Raw genomic sequence first — 18,526 nt, forward strand, 5'->3', positions numbered from 1 at the left:
CCCCACCCCAATCCCAGCCCTAGTGGAGCTCTGCATCCCACCAAGCCATACTTCCATGCCAACCAGCCATGTCAGGCTCGGGAGTGTTCTCAGTTAACCCTCCCTGCCACTACCAAAAAAAAAAAAAAAAACCCCACAGCAACAACAATAATAATAAAACCCAATTCTGGGGTACCTTCCGGCCTGGAGGAAATCTACCCAAGTTCATCTACAATGAACATGCATTGCATACAGCTGCCATTAACAGTCTCACACAAAATAGTTTCACTGCCCTAAAAATCCCATGTTCCCTAAAAATCCTTTCCTCCTCCTGAGGTCCTAACAAACCTCTGATCTTTTTACTGTCTCCGTGGTTTTGCCTTTTCCAGATTCCAGGTGGAATCATACAGTATGTAGTTGTTTCAGATTGGATTCTTTTACTTAGCACACATTACATTTTAAATCAGAAATCATCAGAAATTAAAAATTGTACAGCCTGTGTAACCAGCCACTACTTGCCTGTGAGTCCAAAAAAGAAAAGAAAAAACAAAAAAAGAAAAGAAAAATGGTTATCTTTTGCCATTCAAATCATAGTAGCCCTAGCCCACTTTTACAGACTTCCTTCCCCTGGGATTCTGAGTGTCCTGGGGCTGCTTGCACGTCCCACATCTCTACTCTGGCTCTTGCTTGTGTCCAGATCCATTCACCAGTCTCTAGGAGCCATTCTCTGGTGCAGAGGGTATCTTCTAGGTTCCATCTGGATTTCTTGGGCTCCTTCCACCTCTTTCCACCAACCCATCCCTTATTTCCCCCCAGTCCTAACAGAGTTAATAAGACTTCACTGAAGTTTGAGGAATAACAGAAGGGAAGTATAACACAAAGAATGACACATATTTGCTACTAGTCAAGGCTTCGCTTAGTGTCCTGGACACTTCCTCAGGTCCTCCCTGCTTTGCTCCCAGCCAGAGACCACGTCGAGTGCCAGCTCACCTCTGCATCACGAGAATGAATGCTACTAGAGGTCAACTCAACCTGTAGTCCAGGGACCAGCAACCAGGAGGCCACAGGTAGACAGGAAACATCCCGGTACCAGAGCCCAAGACCTGCCGACCACATCCTCGTTTTCTTCACTGCCAGTTTCTGGACTGGAGTCTTTGCAGGATGAGTGACAGCAAGGACAGCTCATCCCCCACAGATAGCGCTATGGTTGTGTCTTCATCCCAATGCCACCACATTCCGTGCTATTCCGTGTTAGAGCACCATATGAGGAATGACAAAATCTCAGCCATAGCACTCCGTTCAGAGCAGGTCCAGTTGCTTCTGGACTACTGCACAGTGTCAGGGGCACATCCTTCCTGTAGCCCCTTCATCTCCACTCTGCAGCTTTTACAAACTGTGGCTCAAGAAGAAAGTGTGTGACTATAAGAAAAATAAAAATATACAGGCACAAGGTAGTCTAAATTCCCACAGAGAAAAATCAGGTCCCATAAAGAAGTGACAGTCTGGTAAAGAATACGTCCAAATTAGGTTACCAAACTGACCACTCAGCTTCTCTGTCTGAAACTTTGCATGGGGTTAACAAGGATTTTAATTTTCCTCAAGCAGGTATTTGCTTTACTTGACACAACTAAAAGGCCCGCAGTGGGAAAAGGTATGATCCGTCACAGTTGAGCCCAAAGGATGGGCTTCTGAGCAGTAGAGTCAGCATCACCTGGGAACTTGTTAGAAATGCAAATTCTCCAGCCCCACCTAGATGTACCCAATCAGAAACTCCGGGGGTGGAGTGAAACTCTGGGTTTCAAAGGGCCTCCAGGTGATTCCGGTGCAGTTTGGTGTGAGGACCACGGGTCTATCAGATTCTAAAGTAAGCTGCTTCTTTGAAGGCAAAAAACTGCTGGTAACTTTCAAATGATGATTTTTCCTCTCTCAGGACCTCATGGGATCTAAATTTATTGAGATCCAGGCTCAGCCAACACACTACAGTGTGTTGTTAAATAAATTTGTTGATATTAACTCAAAACCTTGAAAAAAAAATTTAAAACAATGACCAAGGAGAGAATATAAAATTCAATTTGGTTTATACAAGGAATAATAAATATAATTATTTATATTACCTTCTCACCATTTTTAAACGCCTAAATGCCATACTGCTTAAAAATTGCATATTAATATTGTTTTAAAATGTGTATTAGATAAGCTATGTCCTTTGTTTTATTTTGTTACGTACACATGGCTGTCTCTTCACAACTTTAAAAAATTAGAACATTGTGATCCTATTATGCATTCTCCCAACCATAGAAGGATATCTCAGAAACGAAAAATCAAAGTGCAACTTTTTTATGCCTTACCTATTTTCACCTACACACAACTTATCACGGTGAAACAACTGATGTTCAGCTCGAGAGCATCCTCTCCTGAAACAGTCCAGTTGCACATTTCTTTGCTATTGCATATCCTTCAAGTTGTGGTAGAGGAAAAAATGTGCTCCAAAATGGAGCAGAAGATACTAGAGGGCAGCAAAAGCTGTGCATCGCACAGTGTATGAAGAGTTGATAGAATGAGCTGAGAGCGTTACCACATTTTCTTGGTTTGGGGGACACTGACTTGTAAGGTAACCTAAGTTTGGCGGCTGTAACTGAGCAGTCTGTGGACGTCAGGATTTGTGTGAATGAGACGCAGAGGGAGGAGAAAAATTCAACGATTTACTATAGTTATAGATTATAATTATTTTAATAATCTATAATTAAAAGTAATTAGGAAATGCCAAGAAGCATCAGCTACCAAGTTGAACAAATGACAAAATTACCTCAAATTTTTTGCAACTGTTTGTAACATCTGTTTGTCTACGCCTACAGCAAAGGTTTCACTTATGCAAATCAGCCTCTGGCTCCCTATTACTCTGCCTGTGTCCCACTCTTGACAGGCCTCTGATAGGATCCTTCACTCTGGCTCATTTTGGCCTTTTACCCCTTTAGGCATTAACTTAGGCTAAAGACTTTCCACTCGGTTACAGTCAGCTTATAACCAGAGGTGCCCTCTGCTCTCCACTTGAAATTATTCAAGTTCTTTCCAATCAATCCATTTCAACCTCTCTCTCAATCTCATTTCCTCTCTACTCCCAGACCTCCTATTTTTCATTTTCACCCATTCCTCTATCTCACAGATTCTCTATAGTTCCTCCGGTAAAGGAGAAAGGGGTTTGTACAGGATGTACGTGAACAAATTCTAGAATACTGTATGGTTCTGAGGTAACTCAAGAGTCCAGTTTGAAGGACCCTCTGTGTGTCTCTGATGGGCCAGTTGGTCCTCTTCTCCCTCATCCATCCTTCTCTCTCTGCCGCTGAGCCTGGTGCTTTGCTGCGCTCTCACACTTATGGAGTCAACATGCCCAGCCTCCCTAACTAGCGATATAAGATGTGGCCTCATTTCCTTTGTTACCCAAATTATGACTTGCACTGACCTTCCCATATCTGAACTTGGGCCCCTCAGTGGGTCCCCCAGTTATGTAAATGATTCCCCAAGATGCAGCCTTAAGGATGTCCTGAAAGAAGTCTCTCTTCTCTTTCTACTCCACTCTCCAGTCTGTCCTCCCTCTGCACTCCACTGCTCTGTGCCAATGGGACACACTCTTCCCCACAGCCCAACCAAGGCTGGGCTACAGATCCTGACAGGATACTACTGAAGATTTAGAGACAATAAAGAGAATTATCTCGTTGAAAATGGCTACGGATGGCGTTGTGGATGGCTCTTCTCAACGCAGAGGCCCAGACCCAGTCTCAGGTTCAGGGCTACCTCCCCACCCCTCCAGCTTCCCACCATTGAAAACCCCTCAGGTTTGTCTCTGCTCTTCAGGTCTCCAGGTCCTCACAGTGATTAGACCTAGAAGGGAAAAGAGCTCCCCCAAATCCCCAGTCTAAGTTCCCACTTCTTGTATGACAATCTCCCTTTTCCCAAGGTTGTTGAGAGAGGGAATGTCTATCACTTATGCAATAAATCTCCCGCCATTTCCTTGATGCCCAGTGGCCCTCAGGAAACAACTACAGCAGAACATCAGCACAGGAGAGTTAGCCTGAGATTAACACTTAGTGGAGGACGCAAACAGGCCAGGCCAGGCGGAGTTCCTCTGACAAGCTGTCCTCTCATCCTCTCAACTGCTCCATCCCTACACCAAAAAACTTTGCAGCATATGAGTCATAAATCCATACATAGTCCAAGAGACTAGTTCTCCCAGATTCCAGTTCCAATCAATGGGGTTTCCTAGACCTATGCTAAGCCTAATTATGCACCACTCTTCATATTAGCTAACAGGGGGCTTAGCTCCCAAAGTGAGAAAAATCTGCATTTTTTAATGAAAAAAGTCCATTTTCTTCTAGAACAATGGCTATATACAAGTTTACATTTCATTAACTAAAGGGCCCAATGAAATAGTTTTCTCAGAACAAAGGAAAGGCTTACCTGGAAGGTAAATTCAAATATGTAACTCTTTCAAGGCAGAACCATGTGAAATTTTATTTAGATATATTTTAAGTTAGAAAATCATTATTAAGAAAACAAAACATGGTCCTATACTCTGACCCTTTTTCTAATTTGTAAACTTTTCTCATTACAATTAGCTTTGAAAACCATTTATCAACTCCTTGCATATCCTTCTAAAAAGTTACGCCCATATCAGCACACATGTATGTATGTCTTCTTTTTCCCACAAAAAAATATATGCATATTCTGAATTTTCCTTCTTTCTTTTCTTTATCCTCATCCTCCATTTTCATTTAACTTAATACCTCGAGTATTTTTACATATCAGCAATATAGATGTATTTCTTTAAGGTCTGTGGTATTCCATTTATGGTTTTATCAATGTGTATTTAACTAGTTCCCTTTTAATGACAAATGGGCATTTAGGTAGTTCCCAGGTGTTTTTAGTGGGAAAGGCAGGAAGGAGTAGGGTTATTACACATAATTCTGCAATAAACATGCTGATATGTATAATGTTTGTATAGCTTGTGACTATGTTCATAAGGTAAATTCCTAGCAGTGGAATTTCCAGGTCAAAAGGCAGAGTGGTTTTACGTTTTGACAGATATTGATTGTAATAATTTATATTCCCAAGAATATCTGTATTCTCATATACTTGTCAATCCTGGGGATTATTATGCTTAAGTTTTGCCCATCTGATAGGTAGAACATGATATCTCATTGTTTCCATTTAGATTTCTTTAAATGTAAGTGATGTTAAATAACTTTTCATTGGTCTGTTGGCCACTGGTATTTTTTTTCTGTTAGCTCTGCATTCACATCTTTTGCTCATTTTCCTACCACATTTTTAAACTTTTTTAACTGAGTTGTAAGATTTCTTTGTTAATCAAAACATGTAGTTCTTCTTATTATTATGTGTTGCAAATATTTCTTCCAGCATGGCATTTATCTTTCGATTTTGTGCATATTACTTTTTGTTCTGCAGAAGTTTCAGATATCTGTGCAATTTTCCAGATTCTACCTAGTAAAGTTAACCAAGAAAAAAACATCTTGAGGCTGATTTCTGTCTATACTGTGTCCTTCAAGGTAGCTGCATCCTTGCAATGTTGATGCTCCGAGGACAATAAGTGATAAACAGTGAGGCTTATGAGAGCTCACATGTCTCCTCAGAACAGATATTCTGTTCTGATCTGAGAATCAGAATTCCTCTTACAGCCTGAGACTGACCCAGACTTCAACGGGTGGGGGCGTTGAACGGGTGTTTGGGTGTTTATGGTAAGGTGTTTCTTTCTCTCTCTCTTTTTTTTTTTATACTCAAGAAGGAGAGAAGACTTTTTAAAAAATCAACCTAGTTGTTAATATTTTATGTTTAATTTCATTTCTTACAGGCAGCTTCAAAAAATGGTCCATGATATCAAGAACAATGAAGGTGGAATAATGAACAAGATCAAAAAGTAAGTTAGATGCCATAGCACTATGTGAACACTTATTTATGTGAATAACATCTTATGTCAGCCTGCACTAAGTGGAAGAACACAAAACTTCCCTGTTACCCGAGTGATGAGTTGCAACCTCTTTAGCATGCGACACTTTCTTACTCATGGCTAGAGTCATGGTGGTCAGACCCACATTCAGGAAACATGGTGAAGGAGTGGGTGGTACTCAGGCACCTTGCTTTTCTCTCTCACTCCTGGAAAGCAGGACAATCAGCTTCTCTGACCACTTAGCCAAGGGTCACTAGGACACACTTGGAGAAGTCCAAAAGAGAAGCTGCAAGAACACAGCCTGACTTCTTTAGGATGCCATAACTGTTTCCATATTTTGATTTCTGCTTTTTCAATTATGGCCTTAAAATGGTGTTTTCAATTGGCACTTGGAGAGGGCAAGTTAGAATTCCAAACCTTCCTGCACACACAGACACACACACAAGCTCCTAAGGTTCTTTTTGTTGCTTTTTAGAGAATAGAAATTGTACATTGTACATACCAGCATTTGCCACTCAAAATCTAAGTCAAGAGGAAAGGGGAAATGGTATTCTGTTAAGATTTTGTTTAAGGCTTTTTTGTTTTTGTTTTTATGAAAGTAATACAGATTCACCAGGAAAAAAAAAATCAAAGAGTTCAGAATTGTACAAAGTCAAAATCTCTCACTTTCTCCTATCCCCACCCTAACCCGCTCCCCAGAAATGGACACAGCATGAGTGAATTTGGTTTATATATCTATATGTGTATGCTTACATACTCACATACACACATTAACATAGATATAGTACATACATTTTCATCATGAGTGGCAACATACACATTCTACCAACTTGCTTTGTTGGTTTTAATTAATGCTAAATCATGGACATCTTTCTTTGTTAGTATGTAAAAATAGCGATATACCTTTTTCCTAAAGTTTACTTATTTATTTATTTTTGGCTGCTTTAGGTCTTCATGCTGCACACGGGCTTTCTCTAGTTATGGCGAGTAGGGCTACTCTTCGTTGTGGTGCATGGGCTTCTCATTGCGGTGGCTTCTCTTGTTGCGGAGCATGGACTCTAGGCACATGGGCTTCAGTAGTTGTGTCTCGCGGGCTCAGGAACTGTGGCTCATGGGCTCTAGAGTGCAGGCTCAGAAGTTGTGTCTCATGGGCTTAGTTGCTCCGTAGTACGTGGGATCTTCCTGGACCAGAGCTTGAACCCTGCATTGGCAGGCAGATTCTCAACCGCTGTGCCAGCAGGGAAGCCCACCATATACCTTTTAAACAGATAATTAATAGTCTACTATAAATGTATTATCATTAATTTAACCAGCTACATATTGATGGACATTTTTTAAAGTGGGAGTAGGAGTTTAAACATACATTTTGGGGGCCAATTTGATAATATCTATCAAAATTTTGTGGCCATTTCTTTTAGTTTACCTGTCACAAATAATACTTTAATAAATATCCTTTGCAGACTTTGAATGTACCAGAAAGTTAAATTCCTGAACTGAAATTTCTAGTTTCTGGGTAGAAGGATTTGTGCCCTTGAAATTTTGCTTGATATTGCCAAATTGCTGTCCAAAAATTTTGTACCACCAATAGTGGATAAGAGTTCATTTCCTTGTGCCTTCAGAACAGAGTATCTTTTTTTTTTCTTTTTTGGTCTTTGCTAAACTTAAGAGTAAGAAATCAGGGACTTCCCTAGTGGAGCAGTGGTTAAGAATCTGCCTGCCAATGCAGGGGAAACGAGTTCGAGCCCTGGTCTGGGAAGATCCCACATGCCGCAGAGCAACTAAGCCCATGCGCCACACAACTACTGAGCCTGTGCCCTAGAGCCTGCGTGCTGCAGCTACTGAAGCCCGTGTGTTGCAATTACTGAAGCCTGCGTGCCTAGAGTCTGTTTCGCAACCACCACAATGAGAAGCCTGCGTACAGCAAAGAAGAGTAGCCCCCGTTCGCCACAACTAGAGAAAGCCCGCACGCAGCAACGAAGACCCAATGCAGCCAAAAAATAAATAAAATTTAAAAAAAAAGAGTAAGAAATCACTTTTTGTGGTGTTTTTAGGCTATAAAATGTAAACGAGTTTCAATATGTATAACTGATCACCATAAAATAGTTAAAATGGTCTTCTGCTTGTGGGGCAGTTGTCACCTCATACAGGAGAAGAATTTGTCTTCATGTTCTGTCCTAGATGGGGAGAGGTGTGTGATTATTTTCATTTCTTATTTCTGATATATATAGAATCTCACTGAAATGAGAGAACCCTGCTAGTCATTGTTTCAATTACTAGCAATTCTAGATTAATTATCCCACAGTTGCCAATTTTACAATACACCAATTCTCTCAATACTATGAAGTCTTTGTATAAAATGTCTCTTTATTCCATGGCAAGTCATACTTAACAGAAGCCATGGAGCTCAAAGTTTTCCATATAATTTCTACGTCATTCTGCCCATTGTCCCTAAATGCACTTTTACTTGACAAACCATGTTTTCTTCTCAGCTTGGGAAATATGGCTGCCATAGTCATTACCCTGGGTGAAGTCAATGGCCCTTTGGGTCTAAGTGCCCCGAAGTTAAGCTCTCACTCGTAACCAAGTAACAGGTGCCACCTTGAAAGGAGGAAGCACAGTTGAGCACACTGGTTTCCTAACAGAAGAGCAGAACAGAGTTGTCACTGGTTCATGGTCAAACGAGAAAATAAGGACCTTGAAGTGTTGGGGGTTGGCATGCAGCTGCTGGCTGCTCAGTGAGGCCCAAACCACACCTCTTATTCCTGGTCGGTGTTCAGTGAACAACAGTAATCTCTTGAATCTGTCATTTATTCTGAGATGATGACCTTCACACATTTGGGGGTATTAAAATACCCTTTCTTTTCTTTTTTGAAAGGAAGGCAATAAAAAGTAATAGTTGGTTTGTGTTTTTTGAAATCTTAATGTTCCATGAACAGATCTCGCACCAGATACACTTTTGTTTTTGTTTTTCTTCCCTTCATCACCTCGGACAATCTCTCTCTGGACCTCATCATAGGTCTAATGACAATGTCTTCCCAGCTCGCCCTGCTGGCTTGCTGAGAATTAAATGAAATAACAAACAGGAGAGCCTTTGGTGAAACAAAAAGCAGAATTTCTAGGCAAATATAAATATTGTTAGTTTTGCAACATTACAGTTCTGGTTTATAAGGCTTGTTTTTTGTAATCAAACGTGATTTTCTGTACCGCTTTTTTCCCCCAAAAATGAAATAATGTTTTTTATGTAATGGTTACCTTATACACTGCTTATATAAAGAGATGTGATATTTTAGTATATGAAGGCTACTGAGTTTTATATAGGTTTATTTATATATATTTTAAATTTCACTAAGCAAATCATTCTTAAATAAAATGGGTAACTATTATTAAAAATAATAATTTACTATAAACCTTACACATTTCAAATAATGAAAGAGAAAGTGTTGTCAGAACTTGTAAAAAGCCTAAAAACTGGGATACATTTTTGAAATGTAATTTTAGTTTTCTCCTTTTAATGAGTGGGGAAGCATTGTGCATATTCAGAACATTTTATATGTGCATAAAGATAGCAGTTTTGAGAGTGCTTGAAACAGTTCAACTTCTAATCTAAATATCACAATCCCCAACCTGGAGACACTCACTGCTCACTTATTTGGCATTTTTTCAATAGTACAAAAATAATTTCAGTCCCACCTACAGCTAAACTGTTGATTATAGCTAATTTTTTTACTATTATTTAAAGCGTTTATTAAATTATTTGTTAAAATAGAGTTCATCTTCTCTTCCCTTCCTATCAACCAATCAATATTTACCTTCCTTGGACCTCTGAACTCAGCACTTACATGTATTCTGGCCTCTCGGAGCCCTTTCACCTCCCAACTTCACTTTTGTCGAGTCACAGCCACACCGGGGAGATGGGGAGAGGTGGGAAACCGCTCACTAATGGCTTCGCTATGTTTACAGTACATTTAGTCTTTCAATGTGATGAGTCCAAAAGAAGCTATTATTCTATTAGTTATCTATCCATTATCTGTAAACATGCTTATATCATGGACCTTGACAACAGTTGTCCTACTCACTGACCAGTTGTCTAATTTGTTATTTACAGGCTGAAAGTCAAAGCACCTCCAAGTGTTCCGCGAAGGGACTATGCCTCAGGTAAGAGTTATTTCTAAGATACTTGGACTCTTGACTACTCTAACGTTCACAGTTACTTCTTGAAAAGGGAACACTGTTCTCCTCATTTGAAAACAAAAGGAGCCCATCCTAATTTTAAGAATGACCAAATCTATTAGGCATTTGACTGTAGCGGGGAGGTAGTAATCCTTCAATCCATCCATCCATCCATCCATCCATCCATACATACATACATACATACATCCACTCACCTATTTATCAAATATGTACTAAGCAACTTCCATGTGCCAGGCACATACAAGGCTTTAGTAGAAATACAGTGAAAATAAAATAGATATAATCTCCATATTCACAGAATTTATAGTCTAGAAGGGAAGATAAATGATATTAAAAGCAATTACAATTCAGCGTGATGGGGAAGCACAAAGTTCTATGGAAGTACACAGCAACAGTACCTAATCTAATCTGAGGTGGAGAATGTGCAGGAAGTGGGGAATGGAAGGCTTCCTAGACAAAGAATTGTTAAAAAGATATTTGAGGGTCAGTGAGGTGGGGGGGAGGGGTATGGAATAAATTACTGATAGCACATAGTTACTCAGTGCTCTCCAAGTTTTAGCCCTGCAACCCCATTCCACCTAAGATCAACTTCGTCAGGGAAGAGGAGTTACTCTTGAGGTTAGTAGTGTTTATGGCAGCAGTAAGCTAAGTAAACTATCCACCACACTTTCCTTTTCTAGAACAGATGCATTGGGAGGATAAGTCTAAAATCTCTTTCTACTGGCTTAAATATAAAAATGTCCTGGATATGGACAGATCTATACAGCCCTCAGTGAAAACCACAAGGCTACAGACATTGATGAAGACTCTTCCTCTATAGGGCAACAGCTAAAACCAAATCACACCCTTAAAGGATGATTACTATTTTATTTTATTTTTTTCTGCCACTGATCAAGATAGCATTAAATCAGGTAGTTGAGTTCCCCTTGGGCACTGATGAAATCTTATCACATTCAGAAATGCTGACCAGCATACCAAGTCTGGTGACTGACCCATTGGTCACTTTCCAGAACTCAGTAGGTCACACAATATTTATTGACCTCACATTGCCAATCAGTCAGCAAGCCTAGACAGTTGATTAGGGGATTCCTCTGCAATTTGGAGCTAAAGAATAAACACCCCGTCCTGACTTTTAAAATCTACCTAATTTGTCTATGGCCATACCACCCTGAACACACCCAATCTTGTCTAAAATCTACTTAATCAAAAGCAAACGAGGGAATTTCCTGGCGGAGGGCCCGGGTTCAATCCCTGGTTGGGGAACTAATACCCCACAAGCCGAGCGGTACAGCCAAAAAAAAAAAAGAAAAGTTAAAGAGAACAAATACATTTTCCCTCCAAGTTCTAAAAAAGAAAAGAAATCAAAGCAGACTGAACCTGTTAGGTACCCAAAGGTTTGATCGGAAAATATGGAATCATGGAGTCTCAGGTTTTAAAGGGACCCCAGAGGTCATATAATCTAACATCCAATCCAGTGCTTAAAGATACCCCCCCCCCATGTACCACACACAAGGCCCACTTTCCACTCGGACACCTCCCGTGATGACCTCCCAAGCCTGTCTTGTCCAGTCACGGAGAGACAACCCTGGAGTGATGAAGATGTGATCCATTTCCTGTGTCTTCCTAAGTCTCTCCGGGTGGCCACACAGTGCAAGTTTTTAAATATTAAAAAAAGGGGAAACAGAGATGTTCTGTGAAACTTCAAGGATAGAATTAAGAAGTGAGGTCCTTCGAATGGCTTCTTCTCTAGAATAAACATCTCCAGGTGCTTCAGCCATACCACACAGTCTTTGATTCACTCAACAAATATTACACGAGTGTCCTGTCTGACACTCACTGTGCTAGATATATAATAAGGAACAAAATATAGTCTTCAACCTTAAAGTGCCTAATGACTAGTGGGGAGTCACATAATAAATCAGAACATAAACAGGTAAATACAAATTCCCAAACATGGTAACTGCTGTGAAGGAACATGGCAGATGCAGTGATAGGGAATCAGTATGGGGTAAGGGAACAATGTAAGCAGTCAGGGAAGGTCTCTCTGAGACGGTGACATTCAATTTGGATCCTGGGGAGTTAGGAGGAACGTTTGTCACTTTGTAGATGACCCAGCAGCACTGGAGATGCTGGATACAAACATTAGGTGCTCAGAGGCAATTCGATCTATCTGACTTCAGGATGGATGTCTGGCCTCCTCATACTCAACTGTCTCCTTGCTCATGCCCTCACCCGGGCCCCTTCTTTTCCTCTACTTTTTACTTGGGCGGAAGACAGGGAGATTCATGATTTATTCACCCTTTGGCCTAACCCACACACACTGGAGATCATCCTTGATTCCTCCTCTTCCTTCAAACTCTACAAAAAAAAATTAATCTCTAAAACTTATTCTCTCTTTTAAGTGTCTCTCAAATATTTTTGCCCCTCTCTATGTACATGGCTACAGCTCAGACCCTGGTCATCTCTTGCTTGTCCTAGAACAAAAGCCTCTAAGTAGTCTCCTGAATTCCTAATTCCACGGGGTGCTCTCAACCTCCACCAGAGAACTGTTCTGAAATACCTTTGCTTAAATATTTTCATGGCTCTCCATCATCAACAAGAAGAACTGCAAACTACCGAGCCTGCATACAAGGTCCTTCAATGCCTAGCCACTAAATGGCTGTGTAACTTTGGACAACTCGCTCTTTTCTCCTTTTCTAGATCATGCAGGGCTGAACCAGAAGACCTGTTAGGTTCCCGCCAAAGCAAATACTCAACACTCTGGCAGAAACACAAGTCCTGGGAGCCCAGGGCCCAGTGATGAAGCAAGTCTCTCCTAACGTTCCCTGGCTTTAGAACTTTGCCTCTTCCAATCTCCTTGATGCTCAGAAGTTGCGTTTCTTGACCTCAGACACCTGCTCTCCTCCCTGAAACCCCCCAAATAGTCTTGATATCAGTACATTTGTACTTAATCTCTCTTGGAACACAGAAACCTGGCCCAGTCATGTCTTCTAAGTCTTTGCTACTCAAAGTGTAATTCCTAGCCTGGCAGCAACAGCATCACCTGGGAGCTTGTTAGAAATGCAAAACCTCTGCTCCACCCTAGAACTACTGGATCAGAATTTGCATTTTAAGAAGAACTCCAGAGGATTTGAATGTATATTAAATTTGACAAACCCTGCTATAAACCACCAACTCTGTTCTTATATTGATTCTCCTGAACTGAGAGACAAATCTGTTGAAGTTCCAGAATCTCTAAAATTCATCCTATTGTTTCACCAGACCAATACGGCCTTGCTTAATCTCCCTGCTCTTACACTCAATCCCTGGAAAAGGTCCTTTTGGCAAAACCACCATCGTCACCTGCAGTTAGTACCCCCTTTGCCAATCCCTGCCCCCCCCAACTCATGTCCCAGGAGCATTTCCAGCTACTTTCCCTGAGCCTTGGGGTCCCTGCGCAGCTGCAAGCCTGGGGCCTCAGAAACCAACCCTGACAGTTCCTCCTGAACCTATAGCATCTTCAAGGATCTTGGAGGCCCCAGTGCTTGGAGACCTTAGCCCACCAGACCTCCTGAGCCCAGGAAGCCTATCGAGTGCTCCCTGGAGGTCTGTGCAGAGTTGATCCACCCAAGGCTTCTGAAACAGCCCCACCTGTTTCAGCTGGATACTGGAATTATGTCCTCTTTCCAGTTCCGGAAGCAAATGGCTTCCCAAACCCTTTAAGCCAAGTTGGAGAGTGTGTTGACCTTGGTGATGCTGACCTTCAGAGAGCAGAGGATAGAAAGAGCCAGCGCCCCCCAGAGGTCAGCAAAAGAGTAACCACAGTCCCTCTAGTGGAGTGTGTAAGGACAAAGCTTGAATTATACAAAGAATGGAGGCCTGGACCTCCTACAGATGCAGGTCAGGCCAGTGTGCAGCCTGTTGCTTTCACTTCAGACCTCACAACCCTGCTTGGTCTCTGAGGAGGGAACATTGCTCACAGGGAGCTCACGGTCCACTGAGCAAACTGTATTACTCCTGCGCAGCTGGCATTGTTGTGGGAAAGGAAGATATCCAAAACATATTGGGTGTTTACTCTGTCCTGGGCATTATGCTAAGCTCTTTACAGACATTAGCTCATTTAATCTCTCATTAGCACATTATATAGAAATGACTTTCTCAGTTTCACAAATGAGGAAAATGTGTTTCAGGAACATTAAGTAACCTGTCCAAGGTTACTGCAGCCACTAAAAAGAAGACCCACCCCAGGCTTCCATTTTTCCTCCCTTTGACCCAAGCTGGGATGGCTACACTTTTCTGGGGCATTTCTTATTTACTATTCTGAAAGCCCCAGAGCCTCTGACATTAACACCTGCTTGTTGAACTTTCAGAGTTGAACAGCCTCCTCTATCTTTGAGTCTAAGGTCTGGCTGGAGAGGGAGGGTGGGGAGGGGAGATCAGTCTTGGTGCCCCCAGAGTCTTCTGGGGTCACTGCAGAAGCCCCACTCATCACTCTGCAAGCCCCTGAGAGGTCAGAACTGAACAAGGCCTCTCTCCTTGTACCCTAGGGCCCTGACAGCCAGGGGCTGTTGTCATGTCCCCAGGAGGTCCACCTTCTCCTCCCACCACTGATAAGGTTCAGGGAAGAGATCGGAGCAATGATAAAGCGGGGAGACCTCAGGGCAAAGAAAGATACTTAGACAGGGATTGCTGGGTAAATGCCCACCATAGAAGCAGAGCTTTCTGTTTCTCCTTGGGTTTATCTGAATGCTCAGTGGAGGGCCAGGTGGCTCACATGAGATTTCAGCTGCAGGAGCCAACACAGCCTGGCCTCCAATCCAGCCCCCATACTCACCAGCCATGTGCCTCAGACACACGTGCCTTAGCCCCAGTTTCCTCGATTGTAAAACAGAGATAATAATGGCACCTACCACACAGTACTGCTTTGAGGATAAATGAAGAAATACACTTATAACACTTCCCCTAGCACCCAGCACATAGGAGATATTCAATGATGGAATCTATTATTATTTTCCTCATTGTCACCCATTCAACACATTTATCAGTTTATGCTTTTATTAATGCGGAACTACAAATGCAAAATGCCATCCAGACCCAAAGATAAATTAAATAGGTCTTGCTTTTCGGTACAGTGAGACACAAACAACTTAGTCATAGCACAGGGCAGAATGAAGTACATGCTACAAGGGACCAGCAGCATCTACGAGGGCTCAGAGGAAGAAGTTGATGGGTTATGAGCAGAGGGACTGGGGAAGACCTTATGGAGGAGGGATGACAGGGATTTCCATGGAAGAAGGAAGATGGGCTGGGGGAGCGGCGCTAGCGGAGCAGAGAACTATCAAAAGTGCAGGCTGGAGGAACCAGCTGTCTGGTATTACTAGACGTGAACAAGGACGATCCGGCTGCAAGAGGAGCCGATGGAGGGACAGCAGGTTCAGGCGTTTGAATGTGTTGATACAGAAGCTTGACTTTATTCCATAGGGAGCCACTGATGATTCTTGAGGAAAGGAACAGCATGATCCAACCTTTATTTTAAGAAAATAGCCAGAAACGGTCGGAAGGATGAATTGAAGAGGAAGGATAATGGAGACAGGAAAACTAGTTAGATGGTGGCTGCAACTGCTTTCGCCAGTAGCTAATCAGAAAGTGGACCCTGCCTGACTGAGAACAGGAGTGAACCAAGGCAGGGAAGTGTGTCTCATAAAAGCATTTTATAAAGGTTTCTATTGTAAATGATTGAAACAAAAACATCTTGCTGCCTTACGTTTTGACCTTCAGTTATCCCCAAACTTAAGGTATTAGAAATTTCTTCCCCCACTGTTCCAGTATTGGCGTATTGGGAAGAGGACTCGTTCACCTATTCTTCTAGAGTTTCTTGGCAAACCTAATGATCAGGATACACTATAATTTGGTATAAGTCAACCCAGAGAATAATTTCATAAGAATTATTTTCTCTTAATGTCAAGGTTTTACTCACGTTTGACTTGTAGAATGAAGCTCCTTCTTAGAGCCTATCACGTTTTTCCTGAGAGAGGGCGCTGTTGATACCACTGCTTAAAACCCGGCCACCTTGATCCAAAGACTTCCTTCTGGCCGCGCTTCAGCTCCATAATTCTTTTCCTTGTGCCTCTGTGGACTCCCCTTGGTTCTGGAGTCAGTGGTCTGCTGTGGCAGGGGATAGAAATGGCAAGAAAAGCTTCCACTGAAGTTCTGGGGGATTCAGGGACCATCCACCAGGCCTTCTAGCCATGGCTGCTTAGTGGGGTGGGAGGGAAGATGGGATGCTTTACGGTGCAGTCCTCAGAGCCACTCTGCCATCTGAACCTGTGTCTCATTGAGTGAATTGTATTTAGACTCTGAGGTCAGTTTATGTGATGGGATTGACACTAAGCTTCTCATACTCTAAACGTGTTTTGGTGGGAAAGGGGTCTAATAGTCTCCTTGACTGTCATAATCCAGACCTATTTTATCCTTCAAGATCATAAGCTACTTAAGACCTGTCACATCCATCTTTATACACCCTGTGGAGCCTAAGACAGTGCCTGCGCCCTGGAGCCCAAGGACAATGAGGCAGCATGACGCTGGGGTTCAGAGCATGCACTTGGAAGTCAATCAACTTCCAGGGCTCAACCCTTGGTTTTACCATTTACTATATGACCTTCGGCAAATGATCTATTTTCTCTAGTCCTCAGTTTCCTCATAAGATTTTTGAGAGAGCTAAGTGAGTACAAAGCTCTGATAATATTGCCTGGCATGGAGTAAAGCACCAGAAAAAAATTTTTTTTATAAGAAAGTCAACAATAATTGAGCCACAGAGAATCATAGAAGTTACTCTCTTTTAGAGATCTGGAATTTTATTTTATAGATCTGGAAAATTGAGGCCAAGCGATGTTAGATATTCTTGCCTACTCTCCAACTAGTTAGAAACAGATCCTGGATGAGAATTTAGGTCTATCTGACTCCCTGTCCAGGGCTCTTCCTATTACACCATCCACATATTGACTCAAAGAAATCCTTGGAAGCAGTATGGATTGCTACTCCCAGGTCCCAAAAACGTCCCTTGACAAAGACATATAAGGGTCAGATGCACCATTTCTCTGCCCCAGTGAGACTTTTCTTAACACATTGAGAACTGACTTAATTTTATTTTATATTATTTTTTTCAAAATTCTTTTTCTTATTAGTCAACCATTTTACATACATCAGTGTATACATGTCAATCCCAATCTCCCAATTCATCACACCACCACACCACCCCCACCACTTTCCCCCCTTGGTGTCCATACATTTGTTCTCTACATCTGTGTCTCAATTTCTGCTCTGCAAACCGGTTCATCTGTACCATTTTCTAGGTTCCACATATATGCGTTAATATACGATACTTGTTTTTCTCTTTCTGACTTACTTCACTCTGTATGACAGTCTGTAGACCCATCCATGTCTCAACAAATGACCCAATGTCGTTCCTTTTCATGGCTGAGTGATATTCCATTGTATATATGTACCACATCTTCTTTATCCATTCGTCTGTTGATGGGCATTTAGGTTGCTTCCATGACCTGGCTATTGTTGATAGTGCTGCAATGAACATTGGGGTGCATGTGTCTTTTTGAATTATGGTTTTCTCTGGGTATATGCCCAGTAGTGGAATTGCTGGGTCATATGGTAGTTCTATTTTTAGTTCTTTAAGGAGCCTCCGTACTGTTCTCCATAGTGGCTGTATCAATTTACATTCCCACCAAACATGAAAGAGGGTTCCCTTTTCTCCACACCCTCTCCAGCATTTGTTGTATGTAGATTTTCTGATGATGCCCATTCTAACTGGTGTGAGGTGATACCTCATTGTAGTTCTGATTTGCATTTCTCTAATAATTAGTGATGTTGAGCAGCTTTTCATGTGCTTCTTGGCCATCTGTATGTCTTCTTTGGAGAACTGTCTATTTAGGTCTTCTGCCTGTTTTTGAATTGGGTTGTTTGTTTTTTTAGTATTGAGTTGCATGAGCTGTTTATATATTTTGGAGACTAATTGTTTGTCTGTTGATTCATTTCCAAATATTTTCTCCCATTCTGAGGGTTGTCTTTTCGTCTTGTTTATAGTTTCCTTTGTTGTGCAAAAGCTTTTAAGTTTCATTAGGTCCCATTTGTTTATTTTTGTTTTTATTTCCATTACTCTAGGAGGTGGATCAAAAAAGATCTTGCTGTGATTAATGTCAAAGAGTGTTCATCCTATGTTTCCCTCTGAGAGTTTTATAGTGCCCAATCTTACATTTAGGTCTTGAATCCATTTTGAGTTTATTTTTGTGTATGGTGTTAGGGAGTGTTCTAATTTCATTGTTTTACATGTAGCTGTCCAGTTTTCCCAGCACCACTTATTGAAGAGACTGTCTTTTCTCCATTGTATATCCTTGCCTCCTTTGT

General features: G+C 41.6%; 1 protein-coding gene across 2 annotated transcripts in view; it reads left to right on the forward strand.

Moving 5' to 3' along the window:
* The window catches only part of BLNK (B cell linker), a 75,973-nt gene that overhangs the window by 17,113 nt on the left and 40,334 nt on the right, over positions 1-18,526 (forward strand). For both annotated transcript variants that reach the window (XM_060034398.1, XM_060034399.1), the window contains exons 2-3: positions 5,843-5,908; positions 10,044-10,093. In XM_060034398.1, the coding sequence (XP_059890381.1) occupies positions 5,843-5,908; positions 10,044-10,093 (116 nt within the window). The remainder of the gene's footprint in view (positions 1-5,842; positions 5,909-10,043; positions 10,094-18,526) is intronic.

This window comes from Delphinus delphis, chromosome 16 (genome assembly GCF_949987515.2).
Source record: "Delphinus delphis chromosome 16, mDelDel1.2, whole genome shotgun sequence".
Taxonomy (NCBI): Eukaryota; Metazoa; Chordata; class Mammalia; order Artiodactyla; family Delphinidae; genus Delphinus; species Delphinus delphis.